Source organism: Fonsecaea nubica (genome assembly GCF_001646965.1).
Source record: "Fonsecaea nubica strain CBS 269.64 chromosome Unknown Scaff19, whole genome shotgun sequence".
Classification (NCBI taxonomy): Eukaryota; Fungi; Ascomycota; class Eurotiomycetes; order Chaetothyriales; family Herpotrichiellaceae; genus Fonsecaea; species Fonsecaea nubica.
In genome coordinates, this window is record NW_019173692.1 from 305626 (window position 1) to 325612 (window position 19987).

At 52.4% G+C, this 19987-nt stretch overlaps 5 protein-coding genes across 5 annotated transcripts; 2 read left to right on the forward strand and 3 right to left on the reverse strand.

Annotated features, from left to right (window-relative positions):
* Positions 1-1484: 1484 nt before the first annotated feature.
* Positions 1485-2524, forward strand: AYO20_03921 (hypothetical protein; the record flags this gene model as incomplete). Its single annotated transcript, XM_022642220.1, has 3 exons — positions 1485-1500; positions 1601-2054; positions 2143-2524. The coding sequence occupies 3 exons, from the start codon at positions 1485-1487 to the stop codon at positions 2522-2524; spliced, it is 852 nt and encodes a 283-aa protein (XP_022501877.1).
* A 1361-nt stretch (positions 2525-3885) lies between these two features.
* On the reverse strand, positions 3886-6900 carry AYO20_03922 (hypothetical protein; the record flags this gene model as incomplete). The annotated part of the gene is made up of 1 exon (XM_022642221.1): positions 3886-6900. The coding sequence occupies one exon, from the start codon at positions 6898-6900 to the stop codon at positions 3886-3888; it is 3015 nt and encodes a 1004-aa protein (XP_022501878.1).
* Positions 6901-7678: 778 nt separating this feature from the next.
* AYO20_03923 (hypothetical protein) lies at positions 7679-8233 on the forward strand (the record flags this gene model as incomplete). The annotated part of the gene is made up of 2 exons (XM_022642222.1): positions 7679-7791; positions 7939-8233. 2 exons carry the CDS (start codon positions 7679-7681, stop codon positions 8231-8233), a joined length of 408 nt encoding a protein of 135 aa, XP_022501879.1.
* Positions 8234-10527: 2294 nt separating this feature from the next.
* AYO20_03924 (hypothetical protein) lies at positions 10528-12837 on the reverse strand (the record flags this gene model as incomplete). Its single annotated transcript, XM_022642223.1, has 6 exons — positions 10528-11255; positions 11309-11497; positions 11554-12174; positions 12234-12354; positions 12434-12693; positions 12798-12837. 6 exons carry the CDS (start codon positions 12835-12837, stop codon positions 10528-10530), a joined length of 1959 nt encoding a protein of 652 aa, XP_022501880.1.
* Positions 12838-13737: 900 nt separating this feature from the next.
* On the reverse strand, positions 13738-16554 carry AYO20_03925 (hypothetical protein; the record flags this gene model as incomplete). The annotated part of the gene is made up of 4 exons (XM_022642224.1): positions 13738-13839; positions 13891-14325; positions 14379-15656; positions 15751-16554. The coding sequence occupies 4 exons, from the start codon at positions 16552-16554 to the stop codon at positions 13738-13740; spliced, it is 2619 nt and encodes an 872-aa protein (XP_022501881.1).
* Between the last annotated feature and the right edge of the window lie 3433 nt (positions 16555-19987).

Here is a 19987-nt window from a genome sequence, read left to right on the forward strand (position 1 = left end):
GAAGGTATCTCGGTCCGACCAGACTCGCCCGCCTCTTCAGTCTTCGTCGCGGATTTCTGCTGATTCGACGTGGGCGTAAATATGGCGTGAGTTGGTCGATGCCTAGTGGCTGCGTAGAGGTTGGCACAGACGGATCGATGTAAAAGGGCCTTCGTTCCTAGGTCGTTGGGTCTCAAATATTACCCCTGAGAGAACCTGAAGTCGGATAAGACGTTGACAATCCAATGTGCGTGTCCCCAAGTGATAGTTAACTGCCCGCAGATCTGGTCCACGAGTGGTGAAGCGAACATCTCAAAATTTTGGAGACCCTCGTGTCCTGCTGCTTTTGCGCCCCGAGCCAAGATGAACATCTCCTGGTCACCAACGGTTGACGCCGCCCTAATCTTGTTTCGAACTGTAAACTTCATGCCAGAATGCTTGGTTACACCATTAGTAGTCCTAAATACATTCCGGTGCTCGGCTTGATAGTCTCTGGCTCTACAATTCTGTGTCTTTAAAGCATCTCTCTGACCATATACGAGTTCGCCTGAGGACTAGAGCGTCATGGGCACCAGTCATTCAATGTGGTCCAAAGTGCAGTAGCGATTGAATCAACACTAGCCAGAGTATGGAGCAGAGATTTGGCCTTGCATTCCCGCTAGGTGCGACCGTGAGTGACATATTATTAACCCAACAGATCTTCCACCTTTTCAGCATCAAGTCCGAATCACTCGGCCACCGCCTTGTGCGCCACGCCAACAATAGCCGTACTCGAGCTCGCCAACGTGTATACCCGAACTGCCTGGAAATGCATGTCTCCGTCTAGAGATCTGGCCTGCGTCGCATGCGTTCGTCGTTGAGACAGGTGGATGAATGCCCAGACATTTGGTGCTGCACCGAGAGCTTCGACGCCAACGTCAACGGTGGACTGCCTGCAGATAGAGCCGACCTTCGTTGAGCTAGATCCCCTATCAACTGTGCTCCTGACCTCGTCACGCATCTGCTGCGGGATGTGGGTTTCACAAAAACCGAGTCGAGAGGAAATGCTACTTAATCCCTATCATTTCGAGGGAGAATTGACGACACTATCGTGTGTGGCCTCTAGGGGAAGTTTAAATAGTTGAGGTCAACGGACTATGCAGGGCAGACGTTGAGAAACTCCGACACAAAGACGGCTACGGAGTGTGGATTCCTTGTTTTGCATGAGAGTTTGGGCTGGATTGTATGGAGATTGATGCCCTTTGTTTCTCGTCCACCACTGCCCCTTGATGGTGAACGCCAAGATAAACCGCTAGCGCCAGATTAAAGTAGCGGACTGGGGAGGGATCTCCCACGTGAGGTCCGCAGTTGCTTTCTCCGCGTCGCGATATTGTCCCTCTCTCGTCGCAACAAAGTCGTTGTGAAAGCTGGTGCAACTGTACATCTCAATCCTGTCGCGTCGCAAGTTTGTGCTAGAACTGTCATCCAACTAAGCGCGCTCTATCCACAGCTTGCAGCAGTTCAAAATGCCTCAAGGATTCGGTAGGTTGGACCATTGTCGACTCCACTTTGTCCTCAGCTTCACCTCCCGGGCAGTGGTTTGTCGCGCACAGCCTTGACCAATAGCTGACCGGTCGCACAGAAGATATTGAAGATGCAGACGACATCTTTCACGACCCAGAGCCTGACGCCGACTCCGCGGCGAAGAAACAAGTCAATGGAGATTTGAAAGACAAGGCTGATGAAGAGGAAGAGAGTCCCCACGACGACAATGATGAGGACGACGAGGATGAGAAGGAGGCCCCAGAGGCTTCTCAAGGCAAGACTCGGGCTTCAGAGGATGACAAGGAGGCCCCAGAGGCTTCTAAAGGCAAGACTCGGGCTTCAGAGGATGATACGAAAGGCGGGGCCAAAGAAGGCGACGACGACTCCGAAGACGACGATTCGGAAAGCATTGAAGAAGAAGAAGAAGCCATGTACATCGCCGAGACGATTCGAAATCACAAATTCCTAAAAGGCCAGGTGTACTACTGGATCAAATGGCAAGGCTATGGTCAAAAAGACAATACCTGGGAACCTGAAGAGCATTTATTACCGTACGTCTGACCAATGCCTCTATCTTGTCGGCACAGGGTCGCGATCGCGACCGCAACCACGGCTAACACAATTCCCCTTTTTTTCTAGACATGCTCGCCAGCTCCTCGCAGACTACCACGAAAAGATTGGCGGACGTCCAACTCCACCCGTCAAGAGGGCAAAGGCCAAGCAAAAGTTGCCCACACAAGCCTCTACCGATGACCAGCCCGCCGCAAAGCGTCGGAAGCGCAACACTGAGGCGTCAGCGAGTCATGCCGAGGAGGAAGTTGGTACGTGGCTCCCCAACAAACAAAACTGGGAGGAACTGGTGGCCAAGATCGAGACGGTGGAGCGAGATGAAGCCGGCCAATTACTCGTCTACATCAAGTTCAAGAATGGCAAACGGTCAAAAGTCGGTATGAAACTCATATCCGAGCATTGCCCCCGAGCGATGCTCAAGTTCTACGAAGAACATCTCAAGTTCAAGTAAGATAAGGGCCTCAAAATAACCCGAGAGCGGAAGCACGGAATGTTCTGACAAACGAGCTGCAGTTAGTGGACTCTGATCCAAGCTTCTTCCCACGGAAGCCTGTATATTATTCCTCGACCACTTTTCTAATCTTTTCAGTCGACAAAATTGACGGCAGCCTCCCTGGGGGGTGATTACCTTCCTTGGATTGCCCGGAGATTTTGACGACTTCTTTTTGCGTATGTATGGCGCTGGAAACAACGGGGTTTTCGGGGGAGGCCTAAAGCGTGTGTGTTTTGACCATGGAAGAGAGAGGAACATCACACAGGGGATTTCACGGCCAGGAGTATTGTAGGTATTGGGAAAACTGGTAGGGGAGAGGTAGGTATTTTCGGGCATGGACAGGGGGAAAAGAAATGAATGATTCCAACGGGCCGCGTCGAAGCAACGGATTAGCATAATGTCGCTAAGTAGTGTGGTAGTGTGGCAGTGAGCAGTTGAGAGCTGCATGTCTCAATGAAACCCTCTCAAGAGGGGAGAGAGAGGACGTCGGGAAAACATAGCAAGACCGCAAAACAGACGGTGAGCCAGTTTTTCCTCTTCCCTTTTTCCGACCCCTTCTTGCCAAAGATCTAGGGAAACACCGAATCTTGGTGGCTTGGGAGATGGAGGGACATTGCCTATTCAAAGTACCTCGCGAGTACAGCTCAGTCAGTCAGTCAGTGAATTCACAGCACAGCCCACAGACAGCACCAGACCCTGTCTTCTCTCTTCTCGACAAACGTCCTTTGCCTTGCTTGCATCCGTGATGTGGCCCTTGTCCTCTGATTCGCGTGCGAAGCTGGGCTTAGTTGAACTTGGTCCATCCCAAGAAGCCCGAAGCTGGTTTCGACTGGGCTGGAATCAGACAGTATCGGACGCTTACTCGTATACTGGTACTTGGTGGAAGCGAAGATGACGCTGTAGACGTTGGTGAGTGAGCATGGAACTGTTTTACTTGTAGCCGGTTCTATCGCGAGAGCTGGCTGGTACTGCTTCCTCAGGAGGCCAAGGGTGTAGCGTTCTAGGTGGCGGGCAATACAGTACGCAAAGGCTACGCGTGTCTTTCTTCTTCTGTCTCCTTACTTTTTCTGCCCTGCTTGCCTTTCATTTTAGCAATAGCTTGTGGCATCTGGATCAGCTCTGTTCCGGCCTCTCCTAGAATATCCCAGCTATTGCGGGCATGCCAGTATAGACAGCTTAAAATGTGTGATGAAAAGACCACAGCTCGCCCACTCTCCGACTAGTTGCTGTTCCATATGTAGTCCTCGTCTGCTCGGACAACTCCATTTCCGTTGCGACAGATTGACTTCCAAGTGCTGTTGGTCCTCGCGATCCATCCGTCACTCCTCCACGAAGTGCCTCAAAAACTCGAAGCGCAAATCACATACGTTTCGCCCATGCTTCCTCAACACCGTATTCATATCATTTGCGTCTGGACTAAGGAGGAGAGAGTCATCCGTCTCGGTCCAGACGCCCCGCATAGCTCGTGGGAGGAGACCCTCCATATCCAAGTTGGCTTCTGCTAGCTCAGTCAACTTTCCGGTGCCGCTCCTTAGGCCCCGCCCTCGCTGCTCCTCTAGGACACGACGTCGATTTGTTAGCATTATCTCCACGACTTCACTTGCGAGTCCAAAATCGAAGCTGGTGGACTCGAGGGCTTTGAACAGCACGGGTTCCAAGTCCGGGACGTTTGAATGCAGGGTTTGCTGAAGAGCCATCCATTCATCTGTTTCGTGACCGTCAGGCTCAGGAGACGAATCCTCTCTGGTTTCTTGTTCTATCTGCTCTTCCTCGACTTCTCCCCTCTTGCCACTGGCATCTTCCGAGGAACTTGGCATATCTGCAGCGCCAGATGACGCCTGCGGATTCCCAAGAGCAGGATATGAGAGAATCGGAGGAGGTTCAAGGAAGCTGTGGTCACTCAGCCTGCGCCGGACTTTCAGAAAATCCTGGCTGTGGTCGGATTCATCTATTTCTGTGAGCCTCGTGGCATTCACCCTGATATTTTCTTCATGAGCCACATCAGATATACCGTCGCTAACTGCGTCGATCCTGTCTGAAGACTCTGGATGTTCAATAGCTATGGCAAGCTCGGCTTTGATGTCTTCAGGCCGATTAGACAGTGCCAGTGGTGTCTTTCTCTGACCGTTTGACTGAAGCGGTTCTTCTGGTCCTGTCTCGTATTCCCAGATGGACTCCTGGGCAGTCTCGAATTGTTCGGATGCCTGGTCTCGCAAGGGGGTAGCAGAGCCACTGAAATCTGCAGCTAGACCCGACTTTGATCTCCTAGAGTGTTTGCGCATCTCGTCATCATCATTGTCAGACTGCGTGGCAGAGACTGGGGAGTAGCCACGAAAGGTTCGTGCACGCTTGGGCGGGTTAGACGAAGTCATAGGGTGAAGGAGCGCATCATCCCACTGTGAATCCGTCACTACTAGGCTGCGTGATGAACTACGGATTGTGTTCTGTATGCTGATTGAAGAGTGTTGCCAACAACTTATGTCCCCCAGCTCATCTTGCGGAGGCTTACGTTTCCCTCCCACAGAGACCAGGAACGCGGTTGCAGCTTCTCGCGATGTGTCGTTTTCACTAACGGTTGAAGGTTGTGCATGGGTGTCACTTTCCCTAGACTGGAATTCTCGCATATCTGCTGTCAGACCTTTCGACGGTAGCGTTTGATTGTGGCTTTCCTGTCGAAGACTGTCGTCCACGGTCTGGCTTTGAGTGCCGGATTGACTGGATTCCTGCGTAGACTGCGACTGTGAACCCTTTCCAGCACGCCTCTTCCTTGACTCGTTAGGTCCAGGCGGACGACTTGCGAGTGAAGTCTCAAGCTGAAATGAGGGTGGTGTGTCAGACGGTACCTGTTGAGGGTAGTCTCCGCGAACAGGCGCTGGAGAGCTAGTGCTGCCTACACGATTGGTATTTTGGGGAAGATTGGTGCTGGCGGCGGAATTGGTCCGACCGTCTGTGATGCGACGCTTTCTTGCATGTATTTCGGGTTGTTTGTCTTCGTCCTTGTTCATCGCAGCATCGTCGACCGACAAAGCTGTCGACGGCCTGTGATAGCCATGTCGTCTCACAAACTTGGCACATTCATCGCAAATGAGCTTGCCCTCTTTATCATGTCGCCATCTGACAGTTTCGGTGGTAAAGCAATTTGCACATTCGGCATCGTCTTGGGTTTCAGATGTGACAGATGTCGCCTCAACCTTTTCCCTGGAGTCGAGCAGTTCGTCTGTGTTCGTAGTATGTTCGTCAGGTTCGCCCGCCAAATAAGGAGCAGCCTCTGACACAGTCAAATTCTTAGCTTTGCAATAGTCAGGAATAATCCTTGAAATAAAGAAATGCTTCCATTCGGCAGGTGTATGTGTACCACGCTGCCGGGCCAACTCCTCCCATGGCGTGTCGAAATCAATGAACTGTCCACCCTCAAATGTCGCTGCCAACTCGTAAAGCTCGTAATATTCTTCTATAGTAAATGAGGCCCGGGTCGTAGACTGGGGATTTGTTGGAGATTGTGTCTGGCTGTCATCGTGATGCGTATCGGCAACAACTTCGGGACTTCTAGGAGTGGTCGGGACAGTGAGGCTTCCTTCCCCATGTGGAGCAGCAATGTTTGGCAGCCTGTTTGCGACTCTGCCACTCACGGCTGTTACAGACTGACTTGGATCGACCCCAGGTTTGGCTCGTGCGCGGCCTCTATCATCAGGTAATTCTGGCCGATGCCTTCTTTTGGGTACACTATGCGATAGACGGGTTTCTGGCTCGTCCATACGAGGCTGCTCAGGGGCAACAGTCTCACGGACTTGTCGCTTGTGAAATTGAGTGTGTTTAATCCATCTGTCACGCCAACTCTGGTAGGTATGTCTCGGATTCGCCTCTTCCATCTGCTTGTAGATCTCATTTCCCTTCCAAGCCCCTCCACGGTCAATGAAGGGTTTCATCCAGTCCCAGAGGAATTGGTCATCCTCCGCAGTGAAGGGTGTCCTTCCAGACTTAGGGGCTGTGATAGTACTGCCGACAGGCCGCGAGACTCGTGAGGGCGCTCCGACGGCATGGTCGGCCAGATTCTCGAGTTGGCCATTGCGGAGGGAGAGTTCAACGTATCTGTACGAGTATGTTCCTGGCGCATTGTTCTTCCTGAGGTGGTCGACAAGTCTGACATCGGCCTCAGTATCTCTACTCACAACCACGGCGCCGTTGAGTTGAGCTTTCTGGATCATCTGCTGCCGTTGGGGGATAGCATGGGAGAACCATAGTTTTTGCCCCGCGAACAGCGTCGGGTAAGATTCCCGGTCGCTGTCATCATTGTGCGTGTGTGGCACACCATGATATACAATGTGGCCTGACATTTACCGCTGGGTGGTGAGCATGTGGGATTTCGGTGGTAGTGCTATCGTTGCATCTCGTTGGGCGCAGGTGGTGTTGGCTTTGTTTACAGATGATGGAAGACACCCTCTCCGCACTCCTTTTGGGTCCTTATCCGCGACCTGCTTGCCCGCACGAAAACACGTGATGCTAATAATTGCTTGGGACCTTCGCGTCCACCCGCATCCCCCAGATTCCTGGAACGAGATACGGAATACGTCCCACAAGGGCCGACCAAATAAGGCAAACTTCTCCGAGGCCGAGTGTAGCGATGGCAGGGCGGAATTGAGCGCAACTATACTTGTTGACGACAGTCGGTGGAAGACGGAAAGTCATCGGAAGCGGGCTGACAGGTTTGGGGCATCAAGTCCCGCCATGTTGGACCTTACCATCACCTGCCTTCCGATTCGCTTGCCGACCGAATATGAACCAAAGTGACCGGATTGTGTGCATGGCGGTTGCTGTGGCTCCACCACATGGTCCCTGCGCAGTTTCTTTCAGTTTCTCGGCCGCTGCTGTTGGCTTAATTACTGCGGCCACAACTGACTCTCCCCGACCGACAATCTGGCACTTCTCTTCACACAATAATCAATTGATAGATCCTCTCCTCTTCGCTCGCACCCTCGCTGCTCCTTTCGTATCCGTCGTCCTCCTCTTGTCCTCCCCTCCCGAGTCGAATTTTCACACGAATCCACCTCATCAACCCCGATTCGATAGAAGCCGTCCTCATCTCACTCAATCGCAGTCCCCATCTCCGCAGCCATGTCTCAAGACCTCACATACGCAGAGGTGTCGAAGCACAACACCAAGAAAGATCTCTATGTGGTCATCCACGACAAGGTCTACAATGCCTCATCTTTCGTCGACGAGCATCCGTATGTTGCTCCCACATGCTTTCCAATGCCTCTCTATCCCCCACCGCTGATTGCCCCACATTGTGATTGCGCATTTTGATGTCGAGTTCATGCTCCAGCCTGCTTCACGTGTGTTCGTGACTGATGCTTATGTGTAATCGTTTATAGTGGCGGTGAAGAAGTCCTCCTCGACGTAGGAGGTCAAGATGCAACCGAAGCCTTTGAAGACGTCGGCCATTCAGATGAAGCCCGCGAAATCCTGGAGGGCCTCATTGTCGGCTCCCTAAAACGCGCTCCGGGTGACCCAGCCCCCAAGGTCGGTGCCACTGACAAGATTGCTGCTGGTCCCGGCGGAAGTTCCGCAGATACCGGCACGGGTGTTGCCATGTATGCTGTTCTTTTGGTCGGTGCGGCCCTCGCATATTTCGGATACACCTACATGCAAACCCAAGATAAGAAATAGATGGATTTCCGAATGTGGGAGTGCTGGCTGTGAAATACCGGGTCACTGGGATGGGTTGCAGGATCAAGAACATGCCAACGTTCGATTTCGTTTCTGGGAAGTGCACATTTACAAAAGGTGGCTGCATTGCGTGTTGAGTGCAAAGCGAATGCGCCGGGTGCGGCAAATCTACTTGGGTCAGAAGCCCCTGTCCCACACATTTTGCTCAGCTGTGAATACAAAACGGACAAAACCATGCTACTTCGACATCAAGCTACAAGTAATCGAGAAAGCCATCCACCCAGCTCAGACAACCAATCTGGAAGGATCCACGTACGACGCACACTTGGAGCTCCCTTGCTCATGCTTTGGGTGTTTGGCAATGTTTCAGTCGAGTCTAGATGTTCGATGCTTAATACTACAACGATAGAGATCTGGGCTATGGGGGTGGCTTTCTGTAGTTGAAAGAGACTGCTCAAGTTCTGAAGTGTTTCCTGGGTTTCACATTGATATACGACCCCCTTGCCCTTACCACCCCCGAACATTGCGTTCCAGTGAGTTTGTGCTGTTCATCTCGAACCCAACTCGGACATCTCGGGGTTCCTTTCCGAGCAGTCGCTTTCCCAGCCCACACGAGAACGAGAACAAGAAAATGGAGTGTCACTGCCAGCTGGACACATACCTGCGCTACCTATTGAATGGAATTCTATAGAATCTCGATTTACTGTAGCTACCTACCTACACGTAGATGGGTAACTAGGCGTAGGCATTGACGGAGACAGGGAAGGGGGTTCCGGGCGGGGTGGGGTAGGGGCAGAGAGGTAGGGGGGTAGAGATGTGGATGGGTTCCGAGTTGGATGCAGTTACCGGTAATGTGGGGAGGGGGAACCTCTCGTCGTGTACCTCAGGGAAGTGAACCGTAGGAGACACGTAAGGTACCGTATCGTCGCCCGTAAGTCAGTAAGTATATGTATGCGTGTTAAGTATGTTATGTTTGTATAGGTATGTATGGGAAGCGAAGGACAAAACACTCCGACCTCCGAAGTCCCGAGACGCAGTACGCATGACATGATATGAATGACATGATATGCCATGACCGACGGACTGACTGACTGGCAGACTGGCAGACGGGACCTCGGGTGGTATCGACGGAAGATGAAGATGAAGACTCTCCGGTATTGAGATCCATACATATATATACATATACGTCGAGTTCCCAACAAGAACCTTACAAGGGGAACAGCAACAATCACCCATTCATTCATTTGTGCACCACGCGTGAATGCACCGCGAATATCCTTCCCAGCGGCTGAAAAAATACCATCTTCCTTCAGAGTTCGAAATCTCCCCCTCTTTCTCCCCGCGGCCGAACAAGGCTGCTTTGCCACTGTTCAACTAACTGAGTCGAGTCGGGCCGGGTCGAATCGAATCGAATCGCATCGAATCGCATCGAGCCGAGCAAAGCAAATCAAAGCAAAGCAGAAGGAAAGTAAGGGAGGTGAGGGAGGTAAGAGTCGCTATAGCGAGGCAGGGGAATCGACATCGACATTGACACTGACAACGAGAACGACAAGCTCAGAAACTCCATGACCAACAAACATGTCCATTATCTTTTGCACACACAATGCACTTTAGAAGATTATAAGATTCGACAATGAGTCGTTCGTTCGTTGGTCATTTCATTTCGTTGGGGGTCTTGTCTTTCATCGGTTCGGTCAATCAGTCAAGTCAGTTGCGCAAGACAAACGGCTTTCTTTCTTCGTTCCCCGAGATTCTCCTCGTGTGCGTCGTTCATACGACACAACAGTCAGGTATCACACCTTATGGACACGGACAACGCAACGCCACACCCACGCCACGATAATGCCCGTTGAAACACCAAACCAAACTCCCCTTGTCCCCTCCCTTCTCCTCATGTTCCTCCCGCATTTCAGATACGCCGAGCATTGGTCGTTAGTAGTCGTCAAGATTCCCCTCCTAAAACTTTCCAATGCCCGAAATCAGGTTCCCGCTTCCATTGTGATGCGAAGAAAGCGCTCGTGGTTTCCCAGAAATAACTTGACTTCATTGCTTCTACAGTCCATTTGAAGTCTCGATGATAGAACAGAGAGCCATGGATGAGGGAATGCACAGAGAGGTTGAGAGGATCTCGATTGAGTGTGCGTGATAACTCATGTTAGTGCACGCTGAGGTTGCAATATGATCCAGACCTATGACGAGATCTTCGCAAGTCCTAGAAGCGATCCCTCGAATGGCCATTCCCTTCCTCCCATCTCGTATTCCCTCGGCAGACTCCTGCTCGTCCGTAACCTCATTTACCTGTAATAGCTCGTTGGCCTCTGACTATAAGCTTGATACTGCGGATTCGCCTGTGTCTGCGTCGGTGAAAACACTGGATAAGCCGAGTTCTGTGCTAGTGGCGTGATCGGCCTTTGCGCAGGATCGCTGGGGACCGCGGGTGGGCCATGACTGGGTGCTGGAGGCGGGGAGCTGATGGTTGGCACCGGATAATCATATGACGCTGGTGGTTGAGACGATGGATACAGCGTGGGTGGAGGCTGCGAAGGTGGCTGTTGCCCCATAGGGATCCCTTGTTGTGGCGGATATGGCTGTGGAGGCCCCGAGGGAGGCTGTGATGTTGCTGGTAGATGTTGGTGGCTGAGATCCTCGGTCGAGTAGTTGGAAGGCGAGTAATCTTTCCCGTCCTCTCCATACTGCAACTGTGCTACATTCGGCGGCTGAATGGATGGGTACGATTGGCGTCCTGGTGGAGCAGAACCGTCAGCGGCCGGAGGAAACGCCGCATAAGGCTCCGAGGGCGGAGGGTGTGATTGACGGCGGAGTGGTCCTTGTGCGGGATTCGGGTAAGCGGCGTAACTATCGGGTAGTTGAGAAGGGGGAGGTTGAGGTTGATTTGATGGCGTCTGGCTTGGGGGTGGCGGCGAGGCTACCGGATATGGAGGCTGAAAGGCTGGCTGTTGCGCTTGCTGGTTTGAAGCGTAGGGCATGGCATTGTTGGGAGGTTGGCCGTCTGGAAATACCCCTATTTAGATGGTGTCTTTGACGAGCGTGTCCCGAAAATGGTTCAGAACTCACCAGGCGTGTAGAATCTCTGAGGCGGATATCCCTGCTGGACTGGTGGTCCGCCCCCTGCAGGCCCATATCCGTATGTTGCAGGACCAGGACGAGCGTATTGTGCAGCGGATTGTGCCATGGATGACTCCAAAAGTGCTTCATAATCGCGGCGGGCTTTGATAAATTTCTCGTTGAGTTGCTGGAAATCGTCTGTATACGTTAGCATTTCATTGCACGGGACAAGTCCATCGTCCTGTCTGGATTACCTTTCTTTTGCGTATATTTCCCTATCAGTTCAATTAACTTTGGTCGTATTGCCAACGTGCTGTGGTACAACTCGGTGATCTCTTCGTTGTCGCGCACGTTCGTGTCTCCCGTACTCGTGCTTAACAGGGCAAGCAGTTTCTCGACATTCTTGATCTGGCCAAAAACCTCTGCTTCCATTTGTGCTTCTTTCTGCAACTCCTCGGGAGTGGGGTCTTGTAGTTTTTCGACATAGTTGAGGGGAAAGATGCCCGTTTGGCCGCGCAAAGACCCCTTCCACCAGTCTTTGTATACGGATTCAAGAACGGCTATTACGTCGCCCTTGCGGAACTGAAGCTCGCCCGGTTCAGAAGGCTGAAAGTCAAAGAGAGCCCGTACTCGTGAAACGGTTGCGGCAGTTGTCCCTGAGGGCACGGGTTGATGCTCTGCCTGTTGCGAAACACTACCCGGCGGCTGGGCTGCTAGCTCCGCCGGACTGCCAGAGGGTTGAGCAGAGGGACCTGCGACAGATTTGTCTTGGATCGAAAGTTTGAGAGCCATCTGTAGTTCTTCCTCTTCCCTTCGTCTATCCCAATCCGTGATCGCACTCTTAACGGGGGCTTGAGGGGGTTGGAGGTTGGGATCTAGCCTCCGCGGTCAGCATCGGGGAGGGACTCTTGTCGATACTTCATGGCGAACTCACTCTGCGCTTTCAATCTCATGTATGCCTGCTCCATTATGCCCAACTCGGTATTACTCGAGAAGTCTTTGGTCCAGGCCTCCATCCTCTCCACTATCTTGGATTTGACTTGTTGATGCGTATTCTAGATTCCACTCATCAGCGAATCTGTGCCTTGTCGTCGACATCACGGCCTTCTAGGCTCTTGGAAGGGAAGCACGCACTCGATCGTTTGCCAGCCGCAACAAAGCCTCTGTAAAACTCCGACTTGCCAGCTCCCTGTGCATCTGGATTCCACAATTCTGCGACAACGCATTCGCTAGCTCCAGAGTGTAGAGCTGGACGTTGGCGTTGCGATGTGCCAGCCGCTTGATCATGGCGGCCACGACATCTTTACTCCCGCTCTCGCTGGACGAGACTTTGTCGCAGACATCAAGGATGTACTCCCAGTTCTCGGAGGTCAGGTTCTCGTCGGTTGCCTTGGCTATATAGGACAAAAAGAAACAAAGGCGCATGTGTCAGTACATGTACACAGATGTGAGGCAACAGTGATGGCGAAGCGCGGTGGTCTCAGGATTCAAAGCTTACCAACAGCGTCGTCGAATGCATTTTGTTGTGCCCGGAACATGGCGGGCAAGTCAACTTATTGGTCGAACCAAGGGTTTCAACGAAGAAGAGATCAAGAGTTACGCGACAGCAGACAATTATGACATGAACAGAAGGCTCGGTATGGAAGCACGACTTATCTTTGGGGTTGGATGCGGCGCAGCCTAATGAACAAATGCTAGCACGAACTCACCTCCAGCTTTTAGCGCAGTTCGAATCTCGGTGACGCAGCAGGTCAGAGTGGCGGGTGAAAGGTGGAGAATGCCTCCACACAAGCCACACCAATATCACATCTGGCTCGCCAGTAGGGGATGGGATGTCTTTACAAAATGGTAGCTCTTGATTTCGAGGAGCTCTCTCGTCTACATGGCTCATCTGCCTGCCTTGCTGTTACACTTGAGGTCAAATTCCCTCGCCCTTCACGGCGCTTTTCAGACCTCTCCAAACTATTGTCCCGGAATTGCGTAGCCACCAGACGGGCTCGAGTCCTTTCATGCCCATTGCCTTTGCTCATTGCCCATATTCCACAAAACTCCTTTGTCCGCTCGTCTGATCATCATGTTTTCTTAATAGTCGTCAAGGCAACGGCAAGCTGATAGCCCGCGGAGAACGCTGCACAAAGTAAGAAAGAATACCCAGTCCTGACAAGTAATGCGAGCAACCCTCGATGGGAGGCGTGTCGAAAAGATAAAAGTCTGTAGCAGTGCGTCTAATAATCACCTCTTCCCAATTCTTCCTCCGGCCGTTAACAATGCATGTTTGGAGAATGCAAATAAGCATATCACCCTCCGACGCAGGATGTCGAAAGCATATCGCGCTGAACGTGAGGTCGCAGTGTCCAAAACACAGGCAAGTCGGATAAGGGCTGGTCTCAGTCACACGTGGTCACAGTAATTGTACAAGAATTAGACCAGCACAACCATCAGTTGCCTCTATTCGCCTTCTCGGCAGCTCTGCTTTCTTTCGCTGATTGAACGAGCGGAGCCAGGCTGGAAAGCGGGGCACAATTATGCATGAATGGATGCTGTTGTTCCACGTTAGAGATATACACCGAAGATGTGGGAGATCGCCTTACATGTAGCAGATCATGAGCACTTGCTCGCTTCTCGGGTTCAACCTTCAGGGCGAAATGGAGGAAATCTCGAAAGACCGGCGACAGGGCTTGCTCGTCCTTGATACGTGGTGTTCCGTACTTAGCGATCAAGTACAAGGCCCGCAGCGGTGACTCGGTCAGATACGGTGGTTCTCCCTCAATCATCTCGATCGCCATGATGCCCAAGCTCCAGATGTCGACCTTTCGTCCGTACTCTTTTCTCGTCACCACCTCTGGGGCCATCCAGTATGGCGTTCCAACCATGGTCGTGCGCTTGTTGTGAGTGTCATTAATTTGGGCACAGAAACCGAAATCTGTTAGCTTGATGTCCCCTCTTTCCGAAAGGAGGATGTTGTCAGATTTGATGTCTCGGTGTATCACGTTTTTAGAATGCAGGTGTTGTAAGCCGTAGAGCGTCTAAAACAGTCAGCAACGGAATGCTTACGCCGATTCCCCGGGACAATACTAACCTCCCGACACACTGCAGCAATTTGTCCTTCGCTCATGACATTGAATGTCACCACATCGGTTAGACTGCCACCTTGCATGTATTCCATGACAACCCACAGGTCTCCATCATGCAGATAGCTGTCAATAAAGTTGACAATGTTCTTATGCTTACTGTCCTTCATCACAATGATCTCATTGATGATCAGGTCTTTCTTCGGTTGCTGTTCGAGGTTCATCTGCTTAATAGCAACACATCGCTTGGTGCCATTTTCGAAAGCCGTATAGACACCGCCAGAAGCACCCTGCCCGATTTTGTTGAGGTTACTGTACTTCGCGGTCGGGTCACCAGGAGTGCAGATTGCTCGTAACCTGGCAGTAACATCCACGATATTGCTTTGTTGCCGTTTCTGTCGAGGTCGAGGTACGGCCGCTACCTGTGGAGTACCTTCGAGAGCCGGCGAAGCTGTCACTGCAGCAAATTGCGCTTGTGGAATGTTGGGGCTGACTTGTTGAGGCAAGATCTTTGGTGGAACCTCAGGGGCTCCTGGCGCAACTTGACGCTGGCTTCGACTTCGATCTAGTTGTTTACTCTGAATAGCTTGCTGTGCTATCAGCATCGCCTGTTCTTGCTGCTGTTGATACTGGGCAGGAGATTGGATTGCCGGCTGGGCACGTGGTGGTGTTACAGATGGTCCTTTCGAGTTGGAGCGGCTCCGCGCTTCTTCTTGGGGAATAGATGGTGTATTAGGCTGGGAGGCTGGAGGCGGCTGTGGTTTCAACGGTTCCTGAACTGTCCGTAGGGGTAGATCTCGGGTTATAGGAGGAGGGGGCGCAGGTCGGGAGGGTGCCATATCTCTCAGGCTCTGTACAGGTGGTTTGGGAGCAGGTCGATTTGGCATCATGATAATTGGTGATTGACTCGGTTTCATACTTGCCATTGCACTAGCGGGAAGGCCTTTCGGTACGGGTGGTGGAGCGCGAGGGTTTTCGAAGCTGCCCTCGTGGTTCTGGGGAAATCGAGGACTGGCTGGGGGTGATATCACACCAGTCATGGGGGAGTACGAAGCAACGCTTGAGCCGATGACGGGCGTCACTGGGCTCTGGTAGCTGCTGTTGCTGCTTTGAGGGGAGTCAGAGAGTTTGGCGTGGTCAAACTTCTGCCACACCCCATCGTCGTTGCCACCCAGATTGTTCTTGTACGTCTCGACAATGTTGACCATCATCTGTGGATTCTGGTCTTGCTCAGTCTTGGTGATGCCACTGTCGGCTAAGACCCTCTGCCATTCTGCAGGTAGTCCCTGTTGGAAACGTATCAGCTTGTCAGACTCCAGTATGGGGGCCGTTCTAATCAATGAAGAGATGTATGATCTGCTCAATTGGCTGCCGACTTACCGTAAACTGCCCGGTCTGGTTGTCGTAGCCAACGTGTATCATGTGCAAGGGGTTTTCTGGCGCGGAGATTTTGATTGTCCTTGGGGATCCAAGCATATTGTTGACGAAACTAGAAAAGCCACTCTTCTTGCGAAATGGCCCAGCTGGTTTGGTGTGCCCGTCACCGGAGAAGCGCTTGGGACTGAGCGTGCCATTTTCCGATTTAGGAGGTGTTACTTCCATCATAGCCACCATTCCAGGTCCAAAGGTCTGTGAGTTCCGTAGCGGGTGAGATCGAAGGTCGGGGCTTGTATGGGTGTGGGTTAATGGCGGGGGATATGCTGATTGAGCACCAGCATTCTGATTATCGTTCATACCGGCGACTTGAAAAGAAGACAAAAGACCCGAGGCGTCAAATGGCGCTCCGATCAAGTCCTTGTGACGGTCATCTGAAGGCTGGGGTGTGAGCGGGAGGTGTTGCGGTGGCTTGTAGCCGTTGACTGACGACGCGAAGAAGTTTGTGGGAGGAACGATGGGGGAGGGTGCGCCGCTGCTGTGTTCAAGCGAGGATGTGGAAGAAGCAAACGCGCTGGATTGGGTTCTCTGATGAGAATCGCGGGAAGACAGTGAGGCGTCGTGACTGCGAGGGTATGGAGATGGAGCTGACGGCGCCCGTTGAAGTGCGGCAGACGACTGTTGTTTGCGTAGCGAGCCCTTGGAGGGGAACGCGGAAGGGGGATGATTCTTGGTCAGAGTATTTCGACGTCGCTTGGAAGAGGTGAATGTGGTCAAGTTGGAGGAGGTCGTGTTATGGACGTTGTCCATGGCTCTCAAGTCAACGTGAAGGTTGGCAGGTGCAAGTTGCAAGTGCAGGTTGCGGATTCGGTGCAGGTGCCACCACCACCACCACCACTACAATGTGGACTGGACTGTGGACTGCGGACGCACGACTGCGCACTGGGCAGTTGGAGGAAACCAAGAAAAGCGGGCAGCAGAGTGCCAGGTGGGTGCCAGATGGGCGCCAGGTGGGCAGCCCCGAGCCACTAAGGGTGCTAAAGGTTTAACTGAAAGCCTGCGGGAGCGGCAGATGCCAGCCAGATGGGGAATTGAACTGCTGTTGAGCGCTCAGCTTAGCTTTCGAGCCCGACTTTCTGACGCCAGGCTTTCTGGCCTTCAGGCTTCAAAAGTTCTCAGTCGCAGGGCTTTTTGGTGCAGGGCGCGAGGTTCCAGGCTTCATCCAAGGCTTCGAGGCGGCCTCTAGTTCTGTTAGTTCCTGTGAATCAGGGCGAAGAAGCAGGCAAAAGCACCAATGAGTGACGCAGGCGTGTGATATTTCTCGCCTTTCTCTTTCTCTTTTTCCGAACAGGGACAAGCGACAGGCGCGCAGCAGCCAGTCACCAAACACCAGTCACAGGAGACCAAGATTGTCACAGCAGCAGCAGCCCCTTTGGAGGCAAGGAGGGCCGTTGGCTTGCAGGATTGGGGCCAAGGCGTGAATGGGCATAGCACGGAGGACGGAGCACAGGAAGAAAGATCTGAAGAAGGGACAAACACACGGGGGTTGACGCAGCTTTGAGTCTGTAGGGAATCTTGCTGTGTGTTCCCTGCTCGATGATATCCACCCACACGCACCGCAGCGCAGCGCAGGAAGTCATCGATAGCGGCAAGAAGCGCGCACCACTCACCACCACGTCAAATCATCCAAAGTCAAATCCCACCCAACAGGAACGCGCCGCAGAGGTTGTATATTTAGTTACTCGTCCACGCTCTTTGGCTGCTTCATCACCAACGGTTTGCCCACAGGGACCTTGAACAGATGCTCTCAGCAGCAACGTCCACACGCGTACCTAGTCCCTACCAACACCAACATCCTTTGTTCTCCTGTCGCCTCTATTCGGACCTGGCTTGAATGGTCGAGAAGCTAACATGAATGTCAACAGCGGTCAGATTTCGGGTCAAACCAGTTCGGTCTTCGTTTTGTCCGCGTTCAAGCCACGCTGCTTCAGCCAGCAAACCTTGGTCACTGTCACAAAAGCATGCATCACAGAATGCCACCTACGAGAACCCCATCGTGCCCGTCTCGCCCTATGCGTTCATCCTTGGTCAATCTCCATCCCCCACTCTAAGCCCTGCTAGCAATCGATAGAGGGCCTGCACCATATCGATACCACCACTGCGATACTGAATAGCAATTTCCCGGGCCATTCTTACGCGCAACGCCCGCCCAAACCACACGGGATCTTCCACTGTTCAGACCTCTAGAAGCCCAACCGTGCACTGCCACCTCCACGTGGTCCGCAGGCTACGAAATATTCCCGCCCTCCAGAAACCCAGCGAGTGAACAGTGTCTGATCGACGAAAAAGATTGGCCATTATTGACACAAACGAGGCAACGCGTGAGTCCGGTTAGCCATGCCTCTCGCTCTTTTCGTTTCCCCTCCGAGTGAGCCCTACGAGGATTGGGTGCCAGGAATGCCAGGATACAGCCAGCCCACCAGGGCGGATTGATAAACCCTCCCTTGTGGGGATTACGTTTACCTCGATGCTTGCTATCCTGAAACAGACCAGACCTGGATTGTCGCAGAATAGCCAGGCCCTGCTTGCTAGGCGTAAGCCACAAAAACATACATAGGTAGGTAGGTTGGTACTGGGCAAACCTTACTCGTATGATCATTATGTCAGGGATGCATTGTCCGGAGCTGTTTTACCAGGCGCATCCGCTGCAAGGTTCTACTCGACTGCAAGGGTTCGCATTTCAAGAGGGGGGTCCAATCCAGCCTGTGGGAAATACATACTCGTCGTGAGATAGGTTCGGAGCACCATCCCTACTCAGTCCTGTACAAATTTCAATGACGAGCTGATTTTGGTTGACCCCCAGAGAATTCTTGTCTCGTCGCGCTCCGCGTCAGTTTGTTGTTTGTATCTTGTGCCAGATGAACTCACCCTCGATCGCGTGTTCCATTGGCTTTTTCTGCGGCCGGCCCGCGCCTTAGACGAAAGTCTTTTGGCCTTGTGGCGCGGCGTGCCTGGGCACCGAGCACCAGTACTCGTACTACTACTTCTGACTCTGGCACCTGGGCACTGCCTCGTACCTCCCCTCGGCCCTAAATACTGGTTGGCCAACTTTGCCTACCTAGTCACCACCAAGCAAGGCCAATAATACGTATGTAGAATCGTGACGACGAGTAATCTGTAGGTACATACTCGATACCTTGGTGCAAAACGAAACCGCAGGGCCACGAAACAGCTCTGCAAACAGGAATTTACATCTTCTTCTCCACACATATATATCACCCGCTCGTGCCCCTGTAATCAACAATCTTGCACCTCGTACCTCGTGCTTGAATATACTCGCACGAACCGCGAGGAGGTACCTACTCGGACCAAGTACCGAGTCCCTATGTACCTCGTAGTAGTAATAGTGGACCGGCACGGTCAGCCCAGTCAGTCAGTTCTCCATTTCCCGGAAATTCCGGAGGAGCACCAGCGTCCTGCTGGGTATGTTATCTGTCTCTGTACCTACCTACCTAAGGAGGATAGTACCTAGGTAGGCAGGTAGCTAGGTAGGTCGCCATGTATGTATGCACGCCTCGGAATATCTCGTACTTACATATTTACTCCGTATTCCTACCAACGACGAGAGTAGGGGAGGGAGTGAGTATTTGGTGGCCTTATCCAAGAGGGCCCCTTCTGTTCTGGCCCGTGCTGTACTCGGTACTGTAAAAATGATCTGCTTGACCTACTCGGTACATAGTTCCGGACTGATCTTGTTTCATTTACTGTTTGCTATATACATGTATGTACACGAACTATGCCTTATGCCCTATACCTTACGGTTTGCGTGCCGAGGATTGTTTGCTTGCCACTCTTCCTCCACCTTCCCACCCCACCCCCGCGTCAAAGGCCATGTGTAGGTACTGCTCAGGGCCCAACCAACCCCCTAACCCAGCTACGGACTTGGTACTAGTCATCAATCAAACAAACCCGGCGGAACTCCGTTTTTTTTTCTCTTCGAGTTGCTGCAAGGGAAGAGGGATGCCGCGCCAACACCGCGCACATCCACAATAATACCTCGTACATGCCTTCGGGGACCACAGATCGAAGGAATCATCAAAGGTCAACCCGGCCGCGTCGCTGACGGTTGATGACCTTAGAGGAGCCCATCACGATCGAGAGTCGGAAAGATAATGCTTGCGTATCCGAGACATGTCAAAGATAGTTCGGGGGTCGTTTTGGCAGTCGAAGAGCTGTGTGGACG